Source organism: Heteronotia binoei, chromosome 15 (assembly GCF_032191835.1).
Source record: "Heteronotia binoei isolate CCM8104 ecotype False Entrance Well chromosome 15, APGP_CSIRO_Hbin_v1, whole genome shotgun sequence".
Classification (NCBI taxonomy): domain Eukaryota; kingdom Metazoa; phylum Chordata; class Lepidosauria; order Squamata; family Gekkonidae; genus Heteronotia; species Heteronotia binoei.
The window spans coordinates 12928306-12950502 of NC_083237.1; the positions used below are offsets into that span (position 1 = coordinate 12928306).

A 22197-nucleotide genomic window follows, 5' to 3' on the forward strand; every position below is an offset into this window, starting at 1 on the left:
CAGCATGCAAGAAAATATTTGCAAGACAATATGTCCATTTCAAAATGCATGCTGTGGAACAGAGCTTCAGCCTAAAACGTTGAAGCGTCACAGCGGAAAGGCATGCACAACCTCACTCTCTGACAACTGTGTGGTTGACTACACACACACACAAAATACTGGCTTTGTAGACAATACTGAGTAGACAATACTGACTTCGACGGACCAAGGGTCTGATTCAGAATAAGGCAGCTTCACATGTTCACACACACACCCCATGCATGTCAGAATTCCAAAACCTGCGAAAGACAGTGCCGGGTTCTTTTAGCATCTTGACTTACCGGGGTCCAATTTCTATCAGCAGATCTGAAGGGGATGGGCTGAGGAAGGTCTTGGTGGCAATATCCCCATCTTCAAAGGGGCACCCAAAGATCCACTGCAGTAACTCTGTCGCACTGGAGTCTGGAAGCCCTTCCCCTGATGGCGAAACAGAGAGAAATGATGCCATGGTGGCCCATAAGCCAACAGCCAAATGACCCAACATCCCCATAAAGTACTTCTTCACCCAAAGAGTAATGAACGAGTGGAATTTCCTCCTGCATGAAAGGATGGCAGCTACAGGCGTAGATAGCTTCAAGAGGGGACTGGATAAACATATGGAGCAGAGGTCTATCAGTGGCTATTAAGCTCAAGGTATAAATGGAACAATATGTTCTGTGAGAAAATGGGCAGGAAGGGCTGCATCCATGCTTAGTTCTCGTGGCCTTTTCTTACACACCCAGGGAAATGCTGATTGCCACTTTCGGGTCAGAAAGGAATTTTTCTCCAGGCCATTTGAGTCAGGGATCCTGAAGTCTTTCTGCCATCTTCTAGGCATGGAGAAGGGGTCATTGGGAATGCGTGGGGGGTATTTGTGAAGTTCCTGCACTGTGCAGGGGGTTGGACTAGATGACCCTGGGGGTCCCTTCCAACTCCATGATTCTATGTCTGGGGCAGCGATGCTCTATAATCTTGGTGCGTGGAGGAGCAACAGTGTGAGGGCTTCTAGAGTTCTGGTCCTGATGGCACCTGGATTTGGGTTCCTGTATGACACAAAGTGTTGGACTGGATGGGCCACTGGCCTGATCCAACATGGCTTCTCTTATGTGGAAAGGGACAGGCTGCCCACTGCCAATCCACTCTCCCGCCCAAAAACCAACACTCGCCTCCCCCTGTTTTATATCAGGCACCCACTCTAGTCCTGCTTTTGTACCTGTCCAGTTAACGCTGAAGCACAACTCCCGCTGCACGGCATGGACGCCATCGCCCAAGGCAGCTCGGGCCGAGCGCAGTAGACTGCCGAGACCGCTGTCTGTCTTGCTGGGCCTCTGGTAGTAATGCAGCACCACCATGGCGGAGTCCTAGAGGGAGAGAATGGCAGGTGGCTGTCTAGGGTGAAGGTTTAGAAAAGAGCCTCCCTTTCTGCTGGAAAAGGAGGAATACGGAGGCTACCGGGGGCAAGCAGTTCCCTTTCTCAGGAATAAAAGCACCGAGTTAAATACAGAGGAGCCTGATGCCGCAGGAGAGACGTGGCCAGGAACATGCCGCAGAAGAAATCTCAGGGCCAGTGTTCCCTCTAAGCTGAGTTAGTGTGAGCTAGCTCAGAATTTTTTAGCCTCCAGCTCACACATTTGTGTCTTAGCTCAGGAAGGATAGCCCCAGAGCTAACTGATTTATGCCACAGCCAAATTGCTGGCTCACAACTGTAATGCCAGTGGCTCACAAAGTAGAATTTTTGCTCACAAGACTGCATAGTCCCTGTGCCGAACTCGGAAACTGCAGCTAGTGCAGAACGCGGCAGCCAGGCTGTTAATGGGACTCCCTAGGTGGGAACATATACAGCCTAGGCTGCGGGAACTGCACTGGCTGCCAATTGTGTACCGAGTTTGTTACAAGGTGCTGGTTATTACCTTTAAAGCCCTATATGGCCAAGGACCTGCCTACCTTAGGGACCGTCTCTCCCCATATGTTCCCCAGAGAGTACTGAGATCTAGTTCACAAAATCTGCTGAAAATCCCTGGGCCAAAGGATGCCAAATTAAAAGCGACAGGGGAGCGGGCCTTCTCGATAACAGCACACCAATGGTGAAACCAGCTACCTTAATCAGTTCCGTGGGGCTTGCAAAACTGTCCTCTTCCAGCTGGCTTTTTAAGGTGGAACCATTGCATCAACATAAAAACTATGTCTATACGCACATCAAGACTGTAGCACCATATTATGTTATATTGTGGTTTTAAAATTATTAACTGAAATGTTGTTTTATGTGTAATTGTTTTTTTTAACTGCGACCGTTTTGAATTTTATTGTTGTATCATTGTACGAAGTCCTATGTCTTGTGAGCCGCCCTGAGCCTGCTTCAGCGGGGAGGGCGGGGTATAAATTAAAATTTATTATTATTATAGCCCAGAGGGATCATTGCTCAGGGCACGAGGCTTAGAGGTGGAACCAGGTTTGGAATTCTAGCAGGCCCCACATCCTTAGGGTTGCCAATCCCCAGGTGGGGGCAGGGGATCCCCTGGAATGCAGGCCCTCCCCCCGCTTCAGGGTCGTCAGAAAGCGGGGGAGGGGGAGAAATGTCTGCTGGGAACTCTATTATTCCCTATGGAGATTTATTCCCAAAGAAAATCACGGAGAATTGATCCACGGGTATCTGGGGCTCTGCGGGGGCCCTGTTTTCTAAGGTAGAGGCACCAAATTTTCAGCACAGCATCTAGTGCCTCTCCCCAAAATACCCACCAAGTTTCAAAAAGATTGGACCAGGGGGTCCAATTCTATGAGCCCCAAAAGAAGGTGCCCCTATCCTTCATGATTTCCTATGGAAGGAAGGCATTGAAAAGGTGTGCTGTCCCTTTAAATGTGATGGCCAGAACTCCCTTTGGAGTTCAATTATGTTTGTCACGGCCTTGATCTTGGCTCCACCCCTAATGTCTCCTAGCTCCACCCCCAAAGTCTCCTGGCTCCACCCCCAAAGTCCCCAGATACTTCTTAAATTGTAAGTAAGTAAGTAAGTAAAATTTTATTTGTATCCCGCCCTCCCCCGCCGAAGCAGGCTCAGGGCGGCTAACAACATAACGACCAATGGTACATTAATAAATGAAACAGTAATAAACAACACAATGACCAATGGTGCATTAATAAAACAATTACAGCAATTGGACTTGGCAACCCTACGCACCCTTGATGTAGCCTTTCCTCCTGGAGCTTAGGGTAGGTGTGCTAAGAGCCCTGTAAGCTCTTGAAGGATTGGCTACATCAGGGGGCGTGGCCTAACATGCAAAGGAGCTCCTGCTAGAATTCCACCCTTGGATGGAACATTCATTTTGCACACAAACTGCAGCCCACCAGCCCCCAGGTGCCATCTCCAGCATCTCTGGTTAAAAGACTAAGGAAATACCTCTCTCTGTCTGAGATGCACCACCACAAAGTGGACAATACGGATTTAGTCAGGGCAGCGGTCTGACTGCACGCAAAGCAACCCTTCCGTGTTCAACAGGCCCGTGATCCAGTTTGGTTTAAAAAAACCAAACCAAAAAACTAGCACTGTGGTGCACTTAATACCTGCTTAGCTTCCTTAGCGAGGGAGGAAACGCTATCGCTTGAATAAATCTGGGGGGGGGGGGATCATTTCGATTGAGGGTCCCCAACAGCGTTCCCGCTAAGCTGAACTAGTGTGAGCTAGCTCAGTTTTTTAGCCTTCAGCTCACGCGTTTTTCTCTCCGCTCAGGAAAAATGGCCCCAGAGCAAAACTAATTGATGCCATCGCTCACAGCTTTAACGCCAGTAGCTCACAAAGCAGAATTTTGGCTCACAAGACTCCACAGCTTAGAGGGAGGAATGGTGCCCAAAGGTGGTATGGCACCCAGCAAATGTTTTTAGAAAGTAGGGCTTCTACTTAGCCACTGCAGATCTGGCTGGCCATGAAGCTTAAATTAACATTATTTTGACTGCAGCTACCACTGCCACGTTGGTTTTAGCCTCCTCCCGTCCCCTGCACTTGGGCTCTCTCTGTGTGTTTGGTTCCACTTCCTACGGCAGCCATTTTGAGCTTGGGCCCATCATCCTGTGTCAGAATTCCAAAGACGCCACAGGCTGAAACAGGCTGGGGACCCTTCACCAGTGTTCCCTCTAAGCTGAGTTAGCGTGGACTAGCTCAGGGGTGGCCAACGGTAGCTCTCCTGATGTTTTTTGCCTACAACTCGTATCAGCCCCAGCCAGCATGGCCAATGGCTGAGGCTGATGGGAGTTGTAGGCAAAAAACATCTGGAGAGCTACCGTTGGCCACCCCTGAGCTAGCTCACTGGGGGTTTTTTAGCTTCCACCTCACATTTTTATCTTAGCTCAGAAAGGGGAGCCCCAGAGCAAACTAATTTTAAGCAGCAGCCAAATCGCTCGCTCACAACCGATACTCCCTCTCAGCTGTGGAGTCTTGTGAGCAAAAATTCCACTTTGTGAGCTTCTGCCATTGAAGTTGTGAGCTGCTGCCTCAGTTTGTTTGCTCTGGGGCCATTCTTCCTGAGCTAAGACAAACATGTGTGAGCCGGAGGCTAAAAAACTGTGAGCTAGCTCACGCTAACTCAGTTTTGAGGGAACAGTGCTCACAGCTTTAATGCCACCAGCTCACAAAGTAGCATTTTGGCTCACAAAGTAGAGGGAACATTGCCCTTCCCGTAGATCCTCTGTATCATGAAGTACAATACGCAAGGGACATCAGGGCGAAGAACTGGCAACCTGCTAGAGCAAAAATTCAGCCGGCAACCAAAGGTCACTGCCCTGTCAACCGTTGCTTCATCCAAGTCACGTTTTAGGAAAGATCTCTCTATTCTCCCTCATCTGTAGCTTACACTCCATCCAAAGTACACTGCTAAGGGTTTGTTCAGTAGTAATGCAATTTGTCTCTGTTCTGCCGAAGCCGCCCTTGGTTCAGGCTGTGCGCACACCGCACGTACGTCACTGGATGTTGCGTTACCGTTGTGCTGCAACAGTCTTTTGCTACCGGATTCTCCCACCTGGACAAACGCGTCCAGTTGCAAATGACTGCTATGTCACAATGACAGCGCAGCAGTTTTAGGGTGAGTGAATGCAGCCCAAATTCCCTCGATAGCAACCACATCCGAGTTAGCTGCAAACCAGCGTGATGTATTGACTAGAATGTCAAGAATTGGGTCTGGAAGGCCCAAGTTCAAATCTCCGCTCTGCCATGGAAGCTTGCTGGGGGGACCTTAGTCTGGTCACGCACACTTAGCCTCACCTACCTCACAGGGGCTTTTTTTGTTGCTGGAACTCCTTTGCATATTAGGCCACACACCCCTGTTGTAGCCAATCCTCCTGGAGCTTACAGCAGGCCCTGTACTGAGAGCCCTGGAAGCTTTTGGAGGATTGGCTACATCAGGGGTGTGTGGCCTAATATGCAAAGGAGTTCCTGCTATTAAAAGAAGCCCTGCCTACCTCACAGGGCTCTTGTGAAGATATAATGGAGGAGGAAGAGAATTTTGTAAGCCCTTCTGGGATACAGTTCAGGAGAAAAGTGGGGTACAAAGTAAGTAAATTATAAATAAATAAAAGTTCCATTGAGTTCCACAGGCCTTCGATTCTAAACAAAGTTAGTCCATTGAAGGCAACAGGCTTAGAAAATCATAACTTTAGTTAGGATTAGAACAAAGTTGGAGTCCAGGGGTACTTTTAAGACCAACAAAATTTTATCCAAGGTATAAGCTTCTATGGGCAAGCACACCTCTTCAGATACAGACAGTGAGTTTTTAAGATTGCATTTCATGATGAATTTTAGAAGGACTGGGACATTCACAAACGCGAGTGCAAAAAGAGGGGCGGAAACACTTTTTTCCCTAAGCAAATGAGCAGTGGGTATTTGCATTTGTCAAGGTGCCCATTACATAGCGATCCACAGCAGGGAGCTATAACTGCAGATGTGCGTGGCCATTTCTGCATCGCAGGACTGCTACATCTGTATGGATTTGTTCTTACGAACAGGTCCTTCCAGGCTCTACTGAACTTTCACACAACCTCAAGGGCTTTTCGGTGGCCTCAGCTCAACATATTCAGTTGCCAGTCTTCAAGCAACTAAGCCAACCATGCACACATGAACCTTGGTATCATAACAAACGGGCAAGCGTTTCCTGCACGGGCCCTGCATCTGCACAAGCGCTGAACGTGACTCTTTGCAAAGATGTGATTTCCATGCAAGAACAGGTAACGTCCGAACAAGCGCATCTCCCCTCTTCTTCCTTCCTAGTCCTTCTTTCCAAGTGGCTCTTTCACACACATTGTGTGGCTCTCGAAGCCCCCACCGTCCCATCGGCCAGCTTGGAGAAAGCATTTGTCTCCGAGTCAAGCCAACCAAAGACTTGGGGGAATGCATTTAAAGTTGCTTTCTTTCCACTTCCCCCCCGCCCGATCTATTTGCCTTTTGCACCGTGGCGCAGAGCGTTAAAGCTGCAGTACTGCAGTCCTAAGCTCTGCTCACGACCTGAGTGCGAACCCCGGTGGAAGCTGGGTTTTCAGGTAGCCGGCTCGAGGTTGACTCAGCCTTCCATCCTTCTCAAGGTCGGTAAAATGAGTCCCCAGCTTGCGGGGGGGGGGGGAGTGTCGATGACCGGGGAAGGCAATGGCAAACCACCCCGTAAAAAGTCTGCCGTGAAAGCAACGTCACCCCAGAATCGGAAACGACTGGTGCTTGCACAGGGGACCTTTCCTTTTCCCTGCCTTCTGGGTCTCAAACATCTGATCTTCATGTCTTGCAGCTCTCAAACATCTGACGCTTGCCTCTTAGTTAAGCAAGTTTGGTCACCCCCTGCCCTAGATCCTAACTACGTCCACCACCCTGGATGTCGCGGGAAAGCGCGAGCCCCGCGTACCGCAGAGTTACCTGGGCGATCCGAGGAGGCGTCCGCCCTTCTTCCTTCTCCCGCTTCGAGCAAGTGGAGGGATCCACCCGGGCTCGCCTTCGCTCTCGGGCCGACGGCGGCGACGCTGCGCTCCCGGCCAAGGGGAGTCCCGTGCACGATTCCCCCCTCCCTTTCGCGGGAAGGGAAAGCGGGATTCTTATTGGCGGACAGGAGGGGCGGGGAGGTGGGACCCGGAGACTGCGCCCTCGCTATTGGCTAACCCCCTTCCTCCCTCCCTCCCCCCCCCGGCCTTGGAGAGAGGCACGTGGGGGCGAAGGGAGTTTGCTGGTCGGAGGGCAGGATCTTCACGCGCGCTCCCCGCACCCCTTTTCCTGGCTGGCGCCCACGGAAAGGAAAGGTCCCCTGTGCAAGCACCAGTCCTTTCCGACTCTGGGGTGACGTTGCTTTCACAACGTTTTCACGGCAGACTTTTTTACGGGGTGGTTTGCCATTTGCTTTCCCCAGAAACCTGCACTTTCCCCCCAGCAAGCTGGGGACTCATTTGAGCGACCTCGGAAGGATGGAAGGCTGAGTCAACCTCGAGCCGGCTACCTGAAAACCCGGCTTCCGCCGGGGATCGAACTCAGGTCGTGAGCAGAGCTTAGGACTGCAGCTTTAACACTCGGCGCCACTGGGCTCTGCGCCCACGACCCCCCAAAAAATCACTTTGGGGGTGGGGCAGGAACAGGAGGCTCTCTTTGCGAAGAATCCCCGCCTTGCGTAGACTTCGGATGATCTGTCCCCGGCCCTCCCAAAAAAGTTTCTAAATTCTGATGAAAGCCTAGCGGGCAGGGTTTTTAGGATGCCTTTAGTGTGGGGTTTCCAACCCTGGAGGTCCTCGAAGCCCCCGAAAGCGGGGGCAGGAGCAACCCCGCCCCCTGTACTGCTCTGCCCTTTCCATTGCTCTCATCTGGACTTTGGAAACCCAAGATTTGACCCTGGAAAACAGTCTCTTCCGTCATGCGATTCGGTAGTTGCCATTTCCCCCGCCCCCCTTCATTGCATATGTGCGTGTTGATCAAGTCAAAGTGGCGTCCTTGGTAGTTTCTTAAGTATTTAGGAGGCGCCAGAGGGAGTAAGGGAGAAAAAAGGGAGAGACTGCAATTTCATCTCCATCTGCAAAGACTCTCTCTCTCTCTCTCTGGTGGGTGGGTGTGTGCGCAGGCGCCTTACCAAATAAATTTGGACTTGGACACAAATTACTTCCCCTCCAAACCCCCCCCCCCTTTCCTATGGATAAGGAACTGGGGATATGGCGACAGTGGCTAGCTTTCCCCCCAATAAACTTTTTTTTAATTGCAGAGAATACATGAGCCCGTGTGTGTGATACGGTACACTACAGGCACACCTTTGTTTCCTCCTTAAGAACAGATGTTGGAAAGTGCCATCAAGTCACAGCCAATTTAGGGTGACCCTGTAGGGCAGGGGGGGGGCAATGGTAGCTCTCCAGATGTTTTTTTGCCTACAACTCCCATCAGCCCCAGCCAGCATGGCCAATGGCTGGGGCTGATGGGAGTTGTAGGCAAAGAAACATCCGGGGAGCTACCGCTGGCCACCTCTGCTGTAGGGCTTTTCTAGGAAAGAGGCATTGCCTGCCTTTGTGTAGCGACCCTGGGCTTCCTTGCTGGTCTCCCATCTAGGGCCAACCTTGCATAGCTGCCAAGATCTGACAAGCAGGCTAATCCAAGCTCTCCAAGTCGAGGACCTCTTATCCAGCTGCATTGCTTAGCGGAATCCCCCCCCCCTCCCTTCTTTGATCCATTAAAAGATCACAACGCACAAGAAAGTCCAAAGAGATTTTATTTTGTTTTGCGTGAACTGCTAAGCAATGGTGCCTGCCAATACAGCTACTGCAAACACTGGAAACCAGAACTGCGCCGATTCAGCCGCTCCTGAAAATAAACAAAGACGGTGCATGCCACAAGCTCTGAAACTCTGCGCCGACGACTCCTGAGTTCTGTTACTGAATTTGAGGGGGGGGGGGGGCGTGTCTGATTTTGGAGATTTCATTTTACTTGAAGACACCTTTGCATGGTTTGGCCCAAGCAAAGAAGGTACGGTTACTGTCTTGTGGAAGCGGGAAACGTGGCAGGTTACACTGCTGCGAACGCACATGAAGCGGCCTTATACTGATTCAGACCACTGGTCCGGCACAGTCGGTACCAGGCCTTGAATTCAGCAGGAGCTCAATGCAGCTCCTGAACCTTTCTGATGGGCCCCCCTCCTTCTCCCCACCTACCTTGTCCCTTGAATGCAGCTGCATAACAATCCTTGGATTAGAAGAGCAGCCAGCCAGCCGCAAGGGACTTTGCCACGCCCCTAGCAGCCCTCATTAACCCCTGGAGAAGCCCACACCACCCTTTCTCCACTTCTTATGTGATTTTGGGTGGCAGATGGCTTGCTGGGGGGGGGAGGGTGCCCAGGAGAGCCCCAGGTGAGCGAGGCCTGCTTGGGCTGGCTGGATCTCTAGCCAGCCCAAGCAGGCCTCGCTTGCCTGGGGCTCTCCTTTCTTGCGTCAGGTTGCTTTTGGCTGGTGGGGGGAAGTGGCATATGCTTATGAGTTATGCTGGGGGGGAAGTGGAATATGCTTATGAGTTATGCTAATAAGCTCCACCACCTATTTATCTACAAAACGACCTTTTTGAGGCTGCCTACTCAGACCGGCAAGGATAATCCATGGCCTTAGGCTGAAACCTTTCGCATCACCCACCAGCTGGTTCAATTAACCAGAGATGCCAGGAATCGAACCTGAGACCTTCTGCTCGCCAAGCAGATGCTCTGCCACAGAGCCACCATCACAGTGGTGTGTATCCTTACTGAAATAGCACTACTCTGATTCAGGACTGGGGAAGTGTTCAAGGCCTCACCTGCCGAGAGAGGACTTGCCATCTGGAAGGAAACGTGGCCATCCATGGATCTTCCCTGCCGGTAAGCTGCAAGAGAGGCTTCCCGAGGAAAGCAGTGAAGCTGATTTAAAACTTTTTGAAATGGCACGCACAATACATAATGCAGTCATTTCTCTAAATCTGTGAGAAAGTTCGCCTTCGTACTCCAGTGTTAGATTTGCGTGCGGAAAAGGCCAGGTGACCTAGTGTGTCGGTCACCATTTCAGACTAGGATCCAGGCTCAAATTCCCCCACACCACCACGATGCTCGCCAGGTGACCCTTGGGTTGGGAGCGACTTAGGGTTGCCAAGTCCAATGCAAGAAATATCTGGAGACTTTGGGGGTGGAGCCAGGAGCAAGGTTGTGACAAACATAACTGAACTCCAAAGAGAGTTCTGGCCATCACATTTAAAGGGACCGCACACCTTTTAAATGCCTCCCCTCCATTTGGAAATACTGAAGGATAGGGGCACCTTCTTTGGGGGCACACAGAATTGGATCCTCTGGTCCAATCCTTTTGAAACTTGGAGGGTGTTTTGAAGAGAGGCACTGGATACTATGCTGCAAATTTGGTGCCTCTGCCTCAAAAAACAGCCCCCCCGCCCCTCGCCAGAGCCCAAGATACCTGCAGATCAATTCTCCGTTATGGGAATTGGTCTCCAGAGGGAATAATGAAGTGCTCAGCAAACATAGAGAATAATGGAGTTCCCCCCCCCCCGCTTTCTGATGACTAGATGACCCTAGAGGGGGTTGGACTAGATGACCCTGAGGTCCCTTCCAACTCTGATTCTATGACCCTGAAGTGGGAGGAGAACTGGGGGATCCCTGCTCCCACCTGGGGATTAGACAACCAACAGAAACACGCGGAAAAATGAAGCCGGGAACAAAGTACAAACCTCCACGAAAAACCAGCCTCAAAAAAATATATTACAAATGATGCAAATGTTTACAAATATCCAAATATAGAAACAAAGCAGATAAAGTGAAATTAATCATGAAATAGACAAAGACCACTTTCAGACTCGTGTCCCTTGATAAGCGAATTAACGCCTAGAAGATGAGAAGAGTAGTCCAAGTCGTGGCACAAGTAGGTTCTTCTAGGGAATCCAGTGCTCCAGGACGTCTTCACGAATTTTCATGAAATAACCCAGTGCAGCAGGGCACAGGAAACACAACAGGGCCATACTTGATCCCCCGTTTCACTAACAGGCTTCTACGAGATGCACAAAAACATATAAGAATCAGCATCCTAAGAGACAACTACATTTTGAAGTAGGTGTAGTTGCCTCATAAGATGCGTCCTGGAGTGCTGGACTCCCTAGAAGAACCTACCTTTGCCACGACTTGGACTACTCTTCTCATCTTCTTGGCATTAATACGCTGATCAAGGGAGTTGAGTGTGAACGTGGTCTTTGTCTGTTTCATGATTAATTTCACTTTTATGTGCTTTGTTTCTATATTTGGATATTTATAAACATCTGCATTATACCCTATGGGAATTGGGAGTTGTAGGCAAAAAACATCTGGAGAGCTACCGTTGGCCACCCCTGGCCTAGGGGACTCCATAGCATTTAATCTGACACTGATCCTAACCACTGCCCTGGGAGATGCGTTATGCCAAAAGAATGATCAGACATGATGCAATCCCTGGCAGAATGCGGATTCGAACCTGGAACCCGCAGACTTGGGTGTAGATAAGAACATAAGAGAAGCCATGTTAGATCAGGCCAATGGCCCATCCAGTCCAGCACTCTGTGTCACACAGTGGCCAAAAAAAATTATATATATACACACACACACACACTGTGGCTAATAGCCACTGATGGACCTCTGTTCCATATTTTTATCTAACCTCCTCTTGAAGGTGGCTATGCTTGTGGCCGCCACCACCTCCTGTGGCAGTGAATTCCACATGTTAATCACCCTTTGGGTGAAGAAGTACTTCCTTTTATCCGTTTTAACCTGTCTGCTCAGCAATTTCATCGAATGCCCCCAGAGTTCTTGTATTGTGAGAAAGGGAGAAAAGTACTTCTTTCTCTACTTTCTCCATCCCATGCATTATCCTGTAAACCGACGTTTCACCAAGCTAAAGAACCCCAAGCGTTTCAACCTTTCTTTATAGGGAAAGTGTTCCAGCGCTTTAATCATTCTAGTTGCCCTTTTCTGGACTTTTCTGTAACAATAACCACATGTCATTGGAGCTCATTAGGAGGACAGGATATGATACAGATAGAGAGCAGCAACCCCACTGCAAAGACTTTTTCACCCCATGCCTGTTCACTAACTAAATATGTTCTATTCATTCATGCAGTCATTGTTCTAATTGCTGGTTTTATGTCTTTGTACATATCTTAGCTCTCTTTTTAACTTGGTTTAATGATGTGTGTTTGAGAGTCAGTTCGGTGTAGTGGTTAAGTGTGAGGACACTTATCTGGGAGAACCAGGTTTGATTCCCCACTCTTCCACTTGCACCTGACGGAATGGCCTTGGGTCAGCCATAGCTCTGGCAGAGGTTGTCCTTGAAAGGGCAGCTGCTGTGAGAGCCCTCTCCACCCCCACCCACCTCACAGGGTGTCTGTTGTGGGGGAGGAAGGTAAAGGAGATTGTGAGCCACTCTGAGACTCTTCGGACTGGAGGGTGGGATATAAATCCAATATCTTCATCTACCTCACGGGGTGTCTGTTGTGGGGGAGGAAGGTAAAGGAGATTGTGAGCTGCTCTGAGACTCTCTGGAGTGGAGGGCAGGATATAAATCCAATATCTTCATCTACCTCACGGGGTGTCTGTTGTGCGGGGGGGGAAGGGATAGGAGATTGTGAGCCGCTCTGAGACTCTCTGGAGTGGAGGGCGGGATATAAATCCAATATCTTCATCTACCTCACGGGGTGTCTGTTGTGGGGGGGAGGAAGGGATAGGAGATTGTGAGCCGCTCTGAGACTCTCTGGAGTGGAGGGCGGGATATAAATCCAATATCTTCATCTACCTCACGGGGTGTCTGTTGTGGGGGGGAAGGTAAAGGAGATTGTGAGCCGCTCTGAGACTCTTCGGAGTGGAGGGCGGGATATAAATCCAATATCTTCATCTACCTCACGGGGTGTCTGTTGTGGGGGGGAAGGAAGGGATAGGAGATTGTGAGCCGCTCTGAGACTCTCTGGAGTGGAGGGCGGGATATAAATCCAATATCTTCATCTACCTCACAGGGTGTCTGTTGTGGGGGGGAAGGTAAAGGAGATTGTGAGCCGCTCTGAGACTCTTCGGAGTGGAGGGCGGGATATAAATCCAATATCTTCATCTACCTCACGGGGTGTCTGTTGGGGGGGAGGAAGGTAAAGGAGATTGTGAGCCGCTCTGAGACTCTCTGGAGTGGAGGGCGGGATATAAATCCAATATCTTCATCTACCTCACAGGGTGTCTGTTGTGGGGGAGGAAGGTAAAGGAGATTGTGAGCCGCTCTGAGACTCTTCGGAGTGGGGGGCGGGATATAAAGCCAATATCTTCATCTACCTCACGGGGTGTCTGTTGTGGGGGGGAAGGTAAAGGAGATTGTGAGCCGCTCTGAGACTCTTCGGAGTGGAGGGCGGGATATAAATCCAATATCTTCATCTACCTCACGGGGTGTCTGTTGTGGGGGGGAAGGAAGGGATAGGAGATTGTGAGCCGCTCTGAGACTCTCTGGAGTGGAGGGCGGGATATAAATCCAATATCTTCATCTACCTCACAGGGTGTCTGTTGTGGGGGGGAAGGTAAAGGAGATTGTGAGCCGCTCTGAGACTCTTCGGAGTGGAGGGCGGGATATAAATCCAATATCTTCATCTACCTCACGGGGTGTCTGTTGGGGGGGAGGAAGGTAAAGGAGATTGTGAGCCGCTCTGAGACTCTCTGGAGTGGAGGGCGGGATATAAATCCAATATCTTCATCTATCTCACAGGGTGTCTGTTGTGGGGGGGGAAGGTAGAGGAGATTGTGAGCCGCTCTGAGACTCTCTGGAGTAGAGGGCGGGATATAAATCCAATATCTTCATCTACCTCACGGGGTGTCTGTTGTGGGGGAGGAAGGTAAAGGAGATTGTGAGCCGCTCTGAGACTCTCTGGAGTGGAGGGCGGGATATAAATCCAATATCTTCATCTATCTCACAGGGTGTCTGTTGTGGGGGAGGAAGGTAAAGGAGATTGTGAGCCGCTCTGAGACTCTCTGGAGTGGAGGGCGGGATATAAATCCAATATCTTCATCTATCTCACAGGGTGTCTGTTGTGGGGGAGGAAGGTAAAGGAGATTGTGAGCCGCTCTGAGACTCTCTGGAGTGGAGGGCGGGATATAAATCCAGTATCTTCATCTATCTCACAGGGTGTCTCTTGTGGGGGGGAAGGTAAAGGAGATTGTGAGCCGCTCTGAGACTCTTCGGAGTGGAGGGCGGGATATAAATCCAATATCTTCATCTACCTTACGGGGTGTCTGTTGTGGGGGGGAAGGTAAAGGAGATTGTGAGCCGCTCTGAGACTCTTCGGAGTGGAGGGTGGGATATAAATCCAATATCTTCATCTACCTTACGGGGTGTCTGTTGTGGGGGAGGAAGGTAAAGGAGATTGTGAGCCGCTCTGAGACTCTCTGGAGTGGAGGGCGGGATATAAATCCAATATCTTCATCTACCTCACAGGGTGTCTGTTGTGGGGGGGGGGGATGGTAAAGGAGATTGTGAGCCGCTCTGAGACTCTCTGGAGTGGAGGGCGGGATATAAATCCAATATCTTCATCTACCTCACAGGGTGTCTGTTGTGGGGGGGAAGGTAAAGGAGATTGTGAGCCGCTCTGAGACTCTTCGGAGTGGAGGGTGGGATATAAATCCAATATCTTCATCTACCTTACGGGGTGTCTGTTGTGGGGGAGGAAGGTAAAGGAGATTGTGAGCCGCTCTGAGACTCTTCGGAGTGGAGGTCGGGATATAAATCCAATATCTTCATCTACCTCACAGGGTGTCTGTTGTGGGGGAGGAAGGTAAAGGAGATTGTGAGCCGCTCTGAGACTCTTCGGAGTGGGGGGCGGGATATAAAGCCAATATCTTCATCTACCTCACAGGGTGTCTGTTGTGGGGGAGGAAGGGAAAGGAGATTGTGAGCCGCTCTGAGACTTTTCGGAGTGGGGGGCGGGATATAAATCCAATATCTTCATCTACCTCACAGGGTGTCTGTTGTGGGGGAGGAAGGTAAAGGAGATTGTGAACCGGTCTGAGACTCTTCGGAGTGGAGGGCGGGATATAAATCCAATATCTTCATCTACCTCACAGGGTGTCTGTTGTGGGGGAGGAAGGTAAAGGAGATTGTGAGCCACTCTGAGACTCTTTGGAGTGGAGGGCGGGATATAAATCCAATATCATCTTCTTCTTCGGTGGTGGATGAGTCATAACCGGGAAACGCGGAGTATTGGGGATACTGCAAAAATGTGTGTATGCTTTCAAGGGAAATGATATGTAATTTTTTTAGCATTTAACCCAAGAGATGAGATCCCTAGTTGCAGGACCTGGGGGTGTGTGCCATCTCTCTCACCTCTGGCCCCAAGGGTGTAGGGCATAGGCATAACCAAGCCCCCCTGGAGTTGTTGAGCCCACACTCTGAGCGTCTCATTGAGGGGATAACGGCAGCGCAGCGTCAGCCTGGAGGAAAAGAACACACATGCACATCTGAAGGCACCTGTTCCACTGAGTACCAAACCGTAGATAAACCTATGCATTTTAAGTGTCAAACATGCGGCCTGAGGGATGAATCAGGCCCCCGAGCGACTGGCTGTCATCTGCTTCTTTATCCCTCTCTCTTGCTTCCTTCTGCATCACAGCTTGCTTTGCAAGGCTTGCTCAATCGCACAGGAGCTACAGAGCAAAGCCTCAATTTTCTCCACTGGGGGGGGGGAGAGGCAGAGCTTGCTTTGCCAGGCTCTCTCAATTGCACAACAGAGCTACTGAGCCAAGCCTCTCTATTGGCTGAGGCTCCTCCCCCTCCTGGTTCCCTGGAGAATGAAGGAAAGAGTCAGAGCTTCTTTTGCCTAGTTTCCTGAATCTCATTGGAGAAATACAAAGAAAGCACCTTTAAAACCAATGAGTAATAATGTTTTAAGTATGTTTCAAGTTTTTTTTTTAAAAAAAATATTTAATTGTGTTTGTCTGTGTGAGAGCCAGTTTGGTGTAGTGGTTAAGTGTGCGGACTCTTATCTGGGAGAACCGGGTTTGATTCTCCACTCCTCCACTTGCACCTGCTAGCACGGCCTTGAGTCAGCCATAGCTCTGGCAGAGGTTGTCCTTGAAAGGCAGCTGCTGTGAGAGCCCTCTCCAGTCCCACCCACCTCACAGGATGTCTGTTGTGGGGGAGGAAGGTAAAGGAGATTGTGAGCCGCTCTGAGACTCTCCGGAGTGGAGGGCGGGGATATAAATCCATTATCTTCATCTACCTCACAGGGTGTCTGTTGTGGGGGAGGAAGGGAAAGGAGATTGTGAGCCGCTCTGAGACTCTTTGGAGTGGAGGGCGGGATATAAATCCAATATCTTCATCTACCTCACAGGGTGTCTGTTGTGGGGGAGGAAGGGAAAGGAGATTGTGAGCCGCTCTGAGACTCTCAGGAGTGGAGGGCGGGATATAAATCCAATATCTTCTTCCTCTTTATAAAATTTATTGCTGCTACCTAATCTTAAAACAGGTACACACACAGGTCACACCACCCTTGTTGTTACCCCCCCCCCCTTGTTGGCCGTTGTTCCCCAGTGCATTGGGAGCTTTCCTTTGGCACTACCCTTCCTGTATACTTACCTTGCCTGACCGATCCTCACATTTGCAGGGTGTTTATGTTAGTTTGTTTTAATGTTCTTCCATCTATGGTGTTATATGGGAGATTTAAGAAAATTCCATATTTAGACAGACTGTGCCCGTGTGAGATGAATGAGATAGAGGATAATCGCCATGTTCTTCTGTATTGTAAATTCTATGACGATCTTCGTGCTGTATTTTTAAAGCCCTTTTTGCAATCTTTGGAGGGTCGATCTGAGGACCATAAGATCTTTTCAGTATTAGCCTCAAACAAGCGTGAGACCACTGAATCTGTAGCAAAATTCTTTTACCACGCTTCCAGGAGGAGATGTTCCTTTTGACCACAGACTCTATTGTTATCCATATGGTGTTGGCCCGGCCCAACATGGCTCGGCCTGAAAAGGTCTCATTTATGTCAGATCCAGGCCCCATAATGAATGAGTTTTGACTCCCCTGTCCTAGCGGATTTGTCATTCATGGCTCTGCCAAGGAGATTCATACCTCCATCACTTCGAGACCCATCATCGCCTTCGGAAGAGGGGCCCATGGGGACTCCCTTCCCAACCATCTTCAAGAATGATACCCGACTGCTCGTTTTTTTACCCCCCCAAAACAGCATGAGCCGAGTTCTCATGGCAACCTTGTTCTGAAATTGCTTTCATGTGGCCATTTGTCTCAAGTTTTCACTATTAGGCTTGTAAAGACTGCATTTCAAATGGGTCCACTGATATCAGCCTTAGGCATGGAGAAAACCAGGTACAGATGGAGACTTTTCAATACTGCACATCTTTTGAGGCTTACCTATATTGGGAGTCTCTGGTAATAGCTGGGTTGGATTCTGGAATCAGTCGTCTCTTGGAGATCACTTCATTCTCGAACACCAAATAATTATCTTCAAACTGGAAGAAGAAAACAGAAATAAATTCTAGGTTTGGCTCTGCGGATGACTGCCGAGGGGTCCCGAGTCCAGAACATGCATAAATCTGCCTTAAAAAAAAAAAAAAGTATAGGTAGTCCCCTGTGCAAGCACCAGTTGTTTCCGACTCTGAGGTGACATCGCATCCTGACGTTTTCACGGCAGACTTTTAACAAGGTGGTTTGCCATTGCCTTCCCCAGTCATCTACACTTTCCCCCCAGCAAGCTGGGGACTCATTTTACCAACCTTGGAAGGATGGAAGGCTGAGTCAATCTCGAGCCGCATACCTGAACCCAGCTTCCACCGAGATCAAACTCAGATCATGAGCAGAGTTTGGACTGCAGTACTGCAACTTACCACTCTGTGCCTCGGGGCTCTTAAATCTGCCTTATGGTGAGTCAAACCAAAAGTCAATATTGTCTACTGGCTGACCCTATTGGAGTGAGCGACTCAGCATGTCTGCATATTGTGGGGAAGGCGCTACATCACTCTAAATGTGTATAAGTGTTATCTCCTTGGGTGGGATTCCTCTCTTTGTCTTAACCTGGGAATTGCCCCTTTGATCCCTCCTTCTTTGTCTTGATGCTCTTGTTTCACATGGCCTTCCCTGGAGACCCATGTCTCTTCAGGTCTCTCCTGTAGATATAATGTCCTCATCCTCAAACACACATGATGCCATACAAGCTGGCCATTTGTGATCAGGAAAGTACTTTTTAGATTAAGCTTCTTTCTTTTCTTTTGACCGAAATCTGAACGTGAACCGGATTTACTTGAATAAATGCATGTTTACCCTTTTTTGTGATATACTTCTTGGGGAAATTCTTGACTGCACCCAGTATCACAGCTCGATGACTGGGCAAAACTCTGCTATATTAACTAAATACCCCAATACACCCCCCGACCCCTCTTACACAGACTACGACCCATTTCAAAAGGTTGTAAATGCATTCATCCACAGCATGATGGGATCGAGGATTCCACAAGGCCGCTGTTTAACTCCTGAACTTTTTAGTGTTCTGATTCGCTTACATACTCAGGAGTGCAAGCCAGACAGAAGAATGGGTAACAAGACCAAGGGAGTTGGTTCCAAGCTGGAGAATAACCACATTAGCTAGCTTTGAGTTGAGTAACCTTTGGGACTAACAAGATTTTCATGGTATAAACTTTTGAGAGTCAAGGCTCTCTTCATCAGATAGGGGGTGAAAGGAAATTTGACTCTTGAAAACTTATACTCTGGAAATATTGTTAGTTTTAAGTGCTGGGCCTGTAACCTATTGGAGGTTAATAGGTTATGGGCCCTGCATTAAGGACTTACTGGACTTGAATCCAGCTCTTCTACTGCAGATCAACACAGCTATCTTCTGAAACCACATAAGCTAGCGGATGACATGCCTTGGTATCCTAGAACAGCAACGTATAAAGTGCCCAAGAACCTGAAGCCAGACAGAGCCTGTAGCCACATGGGAAGTGCCCGGCAAACAGCCTCCATTCTTGGGTTGGAAGTCAGCCCCTCCAGCCACTGCACATCTTAACCCCATCTGCTCCCCAGAACAGTTTGCAAAATAATCCTACCCACCCTTTGCGTTGTGCCACAGGTGAAGACTGGGAAAGAGAAGAGGGCCCTGGATTCATCAGCAGCCACTGGCTCACAGTTCTCATCTAGCAGGTGGGTTCTCCTGGGGTCGAAGGCAGGTTTGGTATCCAGGCTGAGAACTGTGGCTGCCATCGTGCCATTGGGAAGACACACTAAGCCAAAAATTAATTCAAAGTTATATGGAAACATGTTGGTGCCTCATGCAAGTCATATGTCTGGTCCATCCGGCTTAATAGCAGACTTCTTTTGTCTTCCATCACAACCTCATTCTTTGAAGATGGAAGATATTGGATTTATATTCCGCCTTCCACTCCGAAGAGTCTCAGAGTGGCTCACAATCTCCTTTACCTTCCTCCCCCCCACAGCAGACACCCTGTGAGGTAGATGAAGATATTGGATTTATATCCCGCCCTCCACTCCAAAGAGTCTCAGAACGGCTCACAATCTCCTTTACCTTCCTCCCCCACAACAGACACCCTGTGAGGTAGATGAAGATATTGGATTTATATCCCACCCTCCACTCTGAAGAGTCTCTGAGTGGCTCACAATCTCCTTTCCCTTCCTCCCCCACAGCAAACACCCTGTGAGGTGGGTGGGGCTGGAGAGGGTTCTCACAGCAACTGCCCTTTCAAGGACAACCTCTGCCAGAGCTATGGCTGACCCAAGGCCATTCCAGCAGGTGCAGGAGTGGGGAATCAAACCCGGTTCTCCCAGATAAGAGTCCGCACACTTCACCACTACACCAAACTGGCTCTTACACTACTCTTACACAATGACAGTTCTAAAAGCATTGCCCCCTCCTAGCCTTTGGTTGGGGCCCTGTTCAAAGCCAAAACCTATAACACTTCCCCCACATCCATGGCATGATGGAAACTTCAAGGCAAGATATGCCATCACATGTCAGCAGTGCCCTTCCAGTCTCTATATCAAACAGGTCAGTCTCTATGCAAAAGAATAAATAGACATAAATCTGACATTAAAAATCACAGAATCCAGCAGGAGAACGTTGTAATTGTCCACCGCATTCATTTGCTGACCTTAGAGTGGCAACCCTCGACAGAGAAGCTTCAAGGGGAGAGGACAATTAGAGACTGCTGAACCTGAGTAAATTCACAACAACGCCCCTTCCCCTCCAGGGCTGAATAGGGACATAGGATTCTCGTCTCACTACAGATGTTAATTGTCTGGCTCTAAGCCTTTCTCCCCTGCTCTAACCAAGCAAATCACAATGCACACTGTACCTCTGCATCCTAACTCCTTTCTCTGCAACAACCCTCCCACCTTCAAACCGGGACATAAATTCCCAGGGATCTTTATTTCTACTCGGATCTGACAAAAGGGGCTCTAAGAAGCTTATACCCCCAAAACCTTGTTGGCCTTGAAAGCGTTATCAGACTTGAAGCTAGCTGTCTTATTGCAGACCAGCATGGCTATCCTCTGAAATTAGCACACCCGCGGGGACTTCTCCCTTATGACAACAGAACTACGTTCCCCAGAACCACACTCACCGAGGAGTTTCCCAGTAGGGAAGATGCAGGAAACTGGAAAGGTTATGATGACCTCTAGAGTCTTGTTATCCCTCAGACTGAAGTCTAGCCGGGCAGTCAGGCCTTGAAGGGAGATATCCTGTTCAATATACAATCACGTTCATCCGGTTAGTGACTGCAAAAAGAGTGTTCCCAACACAAGGCGGAGATACCTGCAGATACCCCCAGTCTTCGCCTACCTCATATGTCAAGCCAGCTGCCAGGAGGGGGACAGATAGGTAGAAGCGGCTGCCGTCATCCTGCACAGTGTAGTTCTGGGACTCGGCAAGCTCAGCTGTCAATCGCAGATTCCTGACATATGGGACCCAGTAGCGATCCAGGTTGCCTCGGGTCATCACCAGGCTGATTCTTCCCACCTCACAGACGCCCTCGACAGTCGGAAGGACTAACGGCATTGAGAGCAAGGAGAAAGCATTAAGAGAAAGCCACATGCCGGGTTTCGAAGCCGGGTTTAAATCCTAAAGTCCTCGGCAAGACGTTACAGGGAAGTATCTTTGCAAAGCGGCTACGAGCTTTTGTTTGCAAGAAGTAACCCCCTCTTTCATAAAGGACTATTGCACTTATGATTTTCATTTTAACAGGCTGAAGAACACCTGGGTAAACATCTGGAGCGGAGGTTCACCAGTGGCTGCTAGCCACAAGGTACAGATGTCTAGGGCATGTGGCGCCCCACGCAGACTCACTGCCAGAATAACAAATGCCCTAGGCAAATGCCTAGTATGCCTAGCAGGCAAGCCGGGCCTGTGTCTGAGGCAGACGTCAGCGATGCTCTATGTTCTTGGTGCTGTGGGGGACACAGTGGGGAGGGCTTCTGGAGTTCTGGCCCTGCTGCTGGACCTCCAAATGGCACCTGGGTTGGGCTGCTCAGTGACACAGAGTGTTGGGCTGGACGGGCTACTGGCCTTTTCCAGCACAGCTTACCTTATGTTGCTCAGTCCTGCATAGCACAGGCTAGCCCAATCTCATCAGATCTTGGAAGCTAAGAGGCTACAGGTATGAAGAACAGATACGAGGACCATACGTTGCACTCACCTGGATGGCACAGGCTAGCCTGATCTTGTCAGACCAGTTGGCTCCAGCTACTCCTTGGGTGGGGGGGGGGACCACCAAGGAAGTTTTGGGTTGCAAGCAGAGGCAGGCAATGACCAATCAGCTCTGAATGTCTCTTGCCTCAAAAACCCTACCTCAGGTGCCACTTGACGGAACTTGGTGTAGTTTCGTGTGGTGGTGAAGCGTGCGACCCTTATCTGGGAGAACCGGGTTGATTCCTCACTCCTCCACTTGCAGCTGCTGGAATGGTCATGGGTTAGCCATAGCTCTCGCAGAGTTGTCTTTGAAAGGGCAGCTTTTGTGAGAACTCTCTCAGCCCCACCTACCTCACAGGGTGTCTGTTGTGGGGGGTGGAGAAGGAAAAGGAGATTGTGAGCCGCTCTGAGACTCTTCGGAGTGGAGGGCGGGATATAAATCCAGTATCTTCATCTACCTCACAGGGTGTCTGTTGTGGGGGAGGAAGGTAAAGGAGATTGTGAGCCGCTCTGAGACTCTT

General features: G+C 49.7%; 2 protein-coding genes across 2 annotated transcripts in view; both read right to left on the reverse strand.

Moving 5' to 3' along the window:
• PFAS (phosphoribosylformylglycinamidine synthase) overlaps positions 1 to 1393 on the reverse strand; it is a 38197-nt gene extending 36804 nt beyond the window's left edge. The window contains exons 1-2 of the mRNA XM_060256196.1: positions 1232 to 1393; positions 321 to 456 (exon numbers count right to left, since the gene is read on the reverse strand). Coding sequence (XP_060112179.1) covers positions 321 to 456; positions 1232 to 1370 — 275 coding nt within the window. The 5' untranslated portion in view covers positions 1371 to 1393. The remainder of the gene's footprint in view (positions 1 to 320; positions 457 to 1231) is intronic.
• A 7310-nt stretch (positions 1394 to 8703) lies between these two features.
• LOC132583875 (uncharacterized) overlaps positions 8704 to 22197 on the reverse strand; it is a 43748-nt gene continuing 30254 nt past the window's right edge. The window contains exons 13-19 of the mRNA XM_060255595.1: positions 20831 to 21036; positions 20613 to 20730; positions 19087 to 19256; positions 17395 to 17492; positions 15346 to 15452; positions 9788 to 9865; positions 8704 to 8812 (exon numbers count right to left, since the gene is read on the reverse strand). Of these exons, the coding sequence (XP_060111578.1) occupies positions 8742 to 8812; positions 9788 to 9865; positions 15346 to 15452; positions 17395 to 17492; positions 19087 to 19256; positions 20613 to 20730; positions 20831 to 21036 (848 nt within the window). The 3' untranslated portion in view covers positions 8704 to 8741. The remainder of the gene's footprint in view (positions 8813 to 9787; positions 9866 to 15345; positions 15453 to 17394; positions 17493 to 19086; positions 19257 to 20612; positions 20731 to 20830; positions 21037 to 22197) is intronic.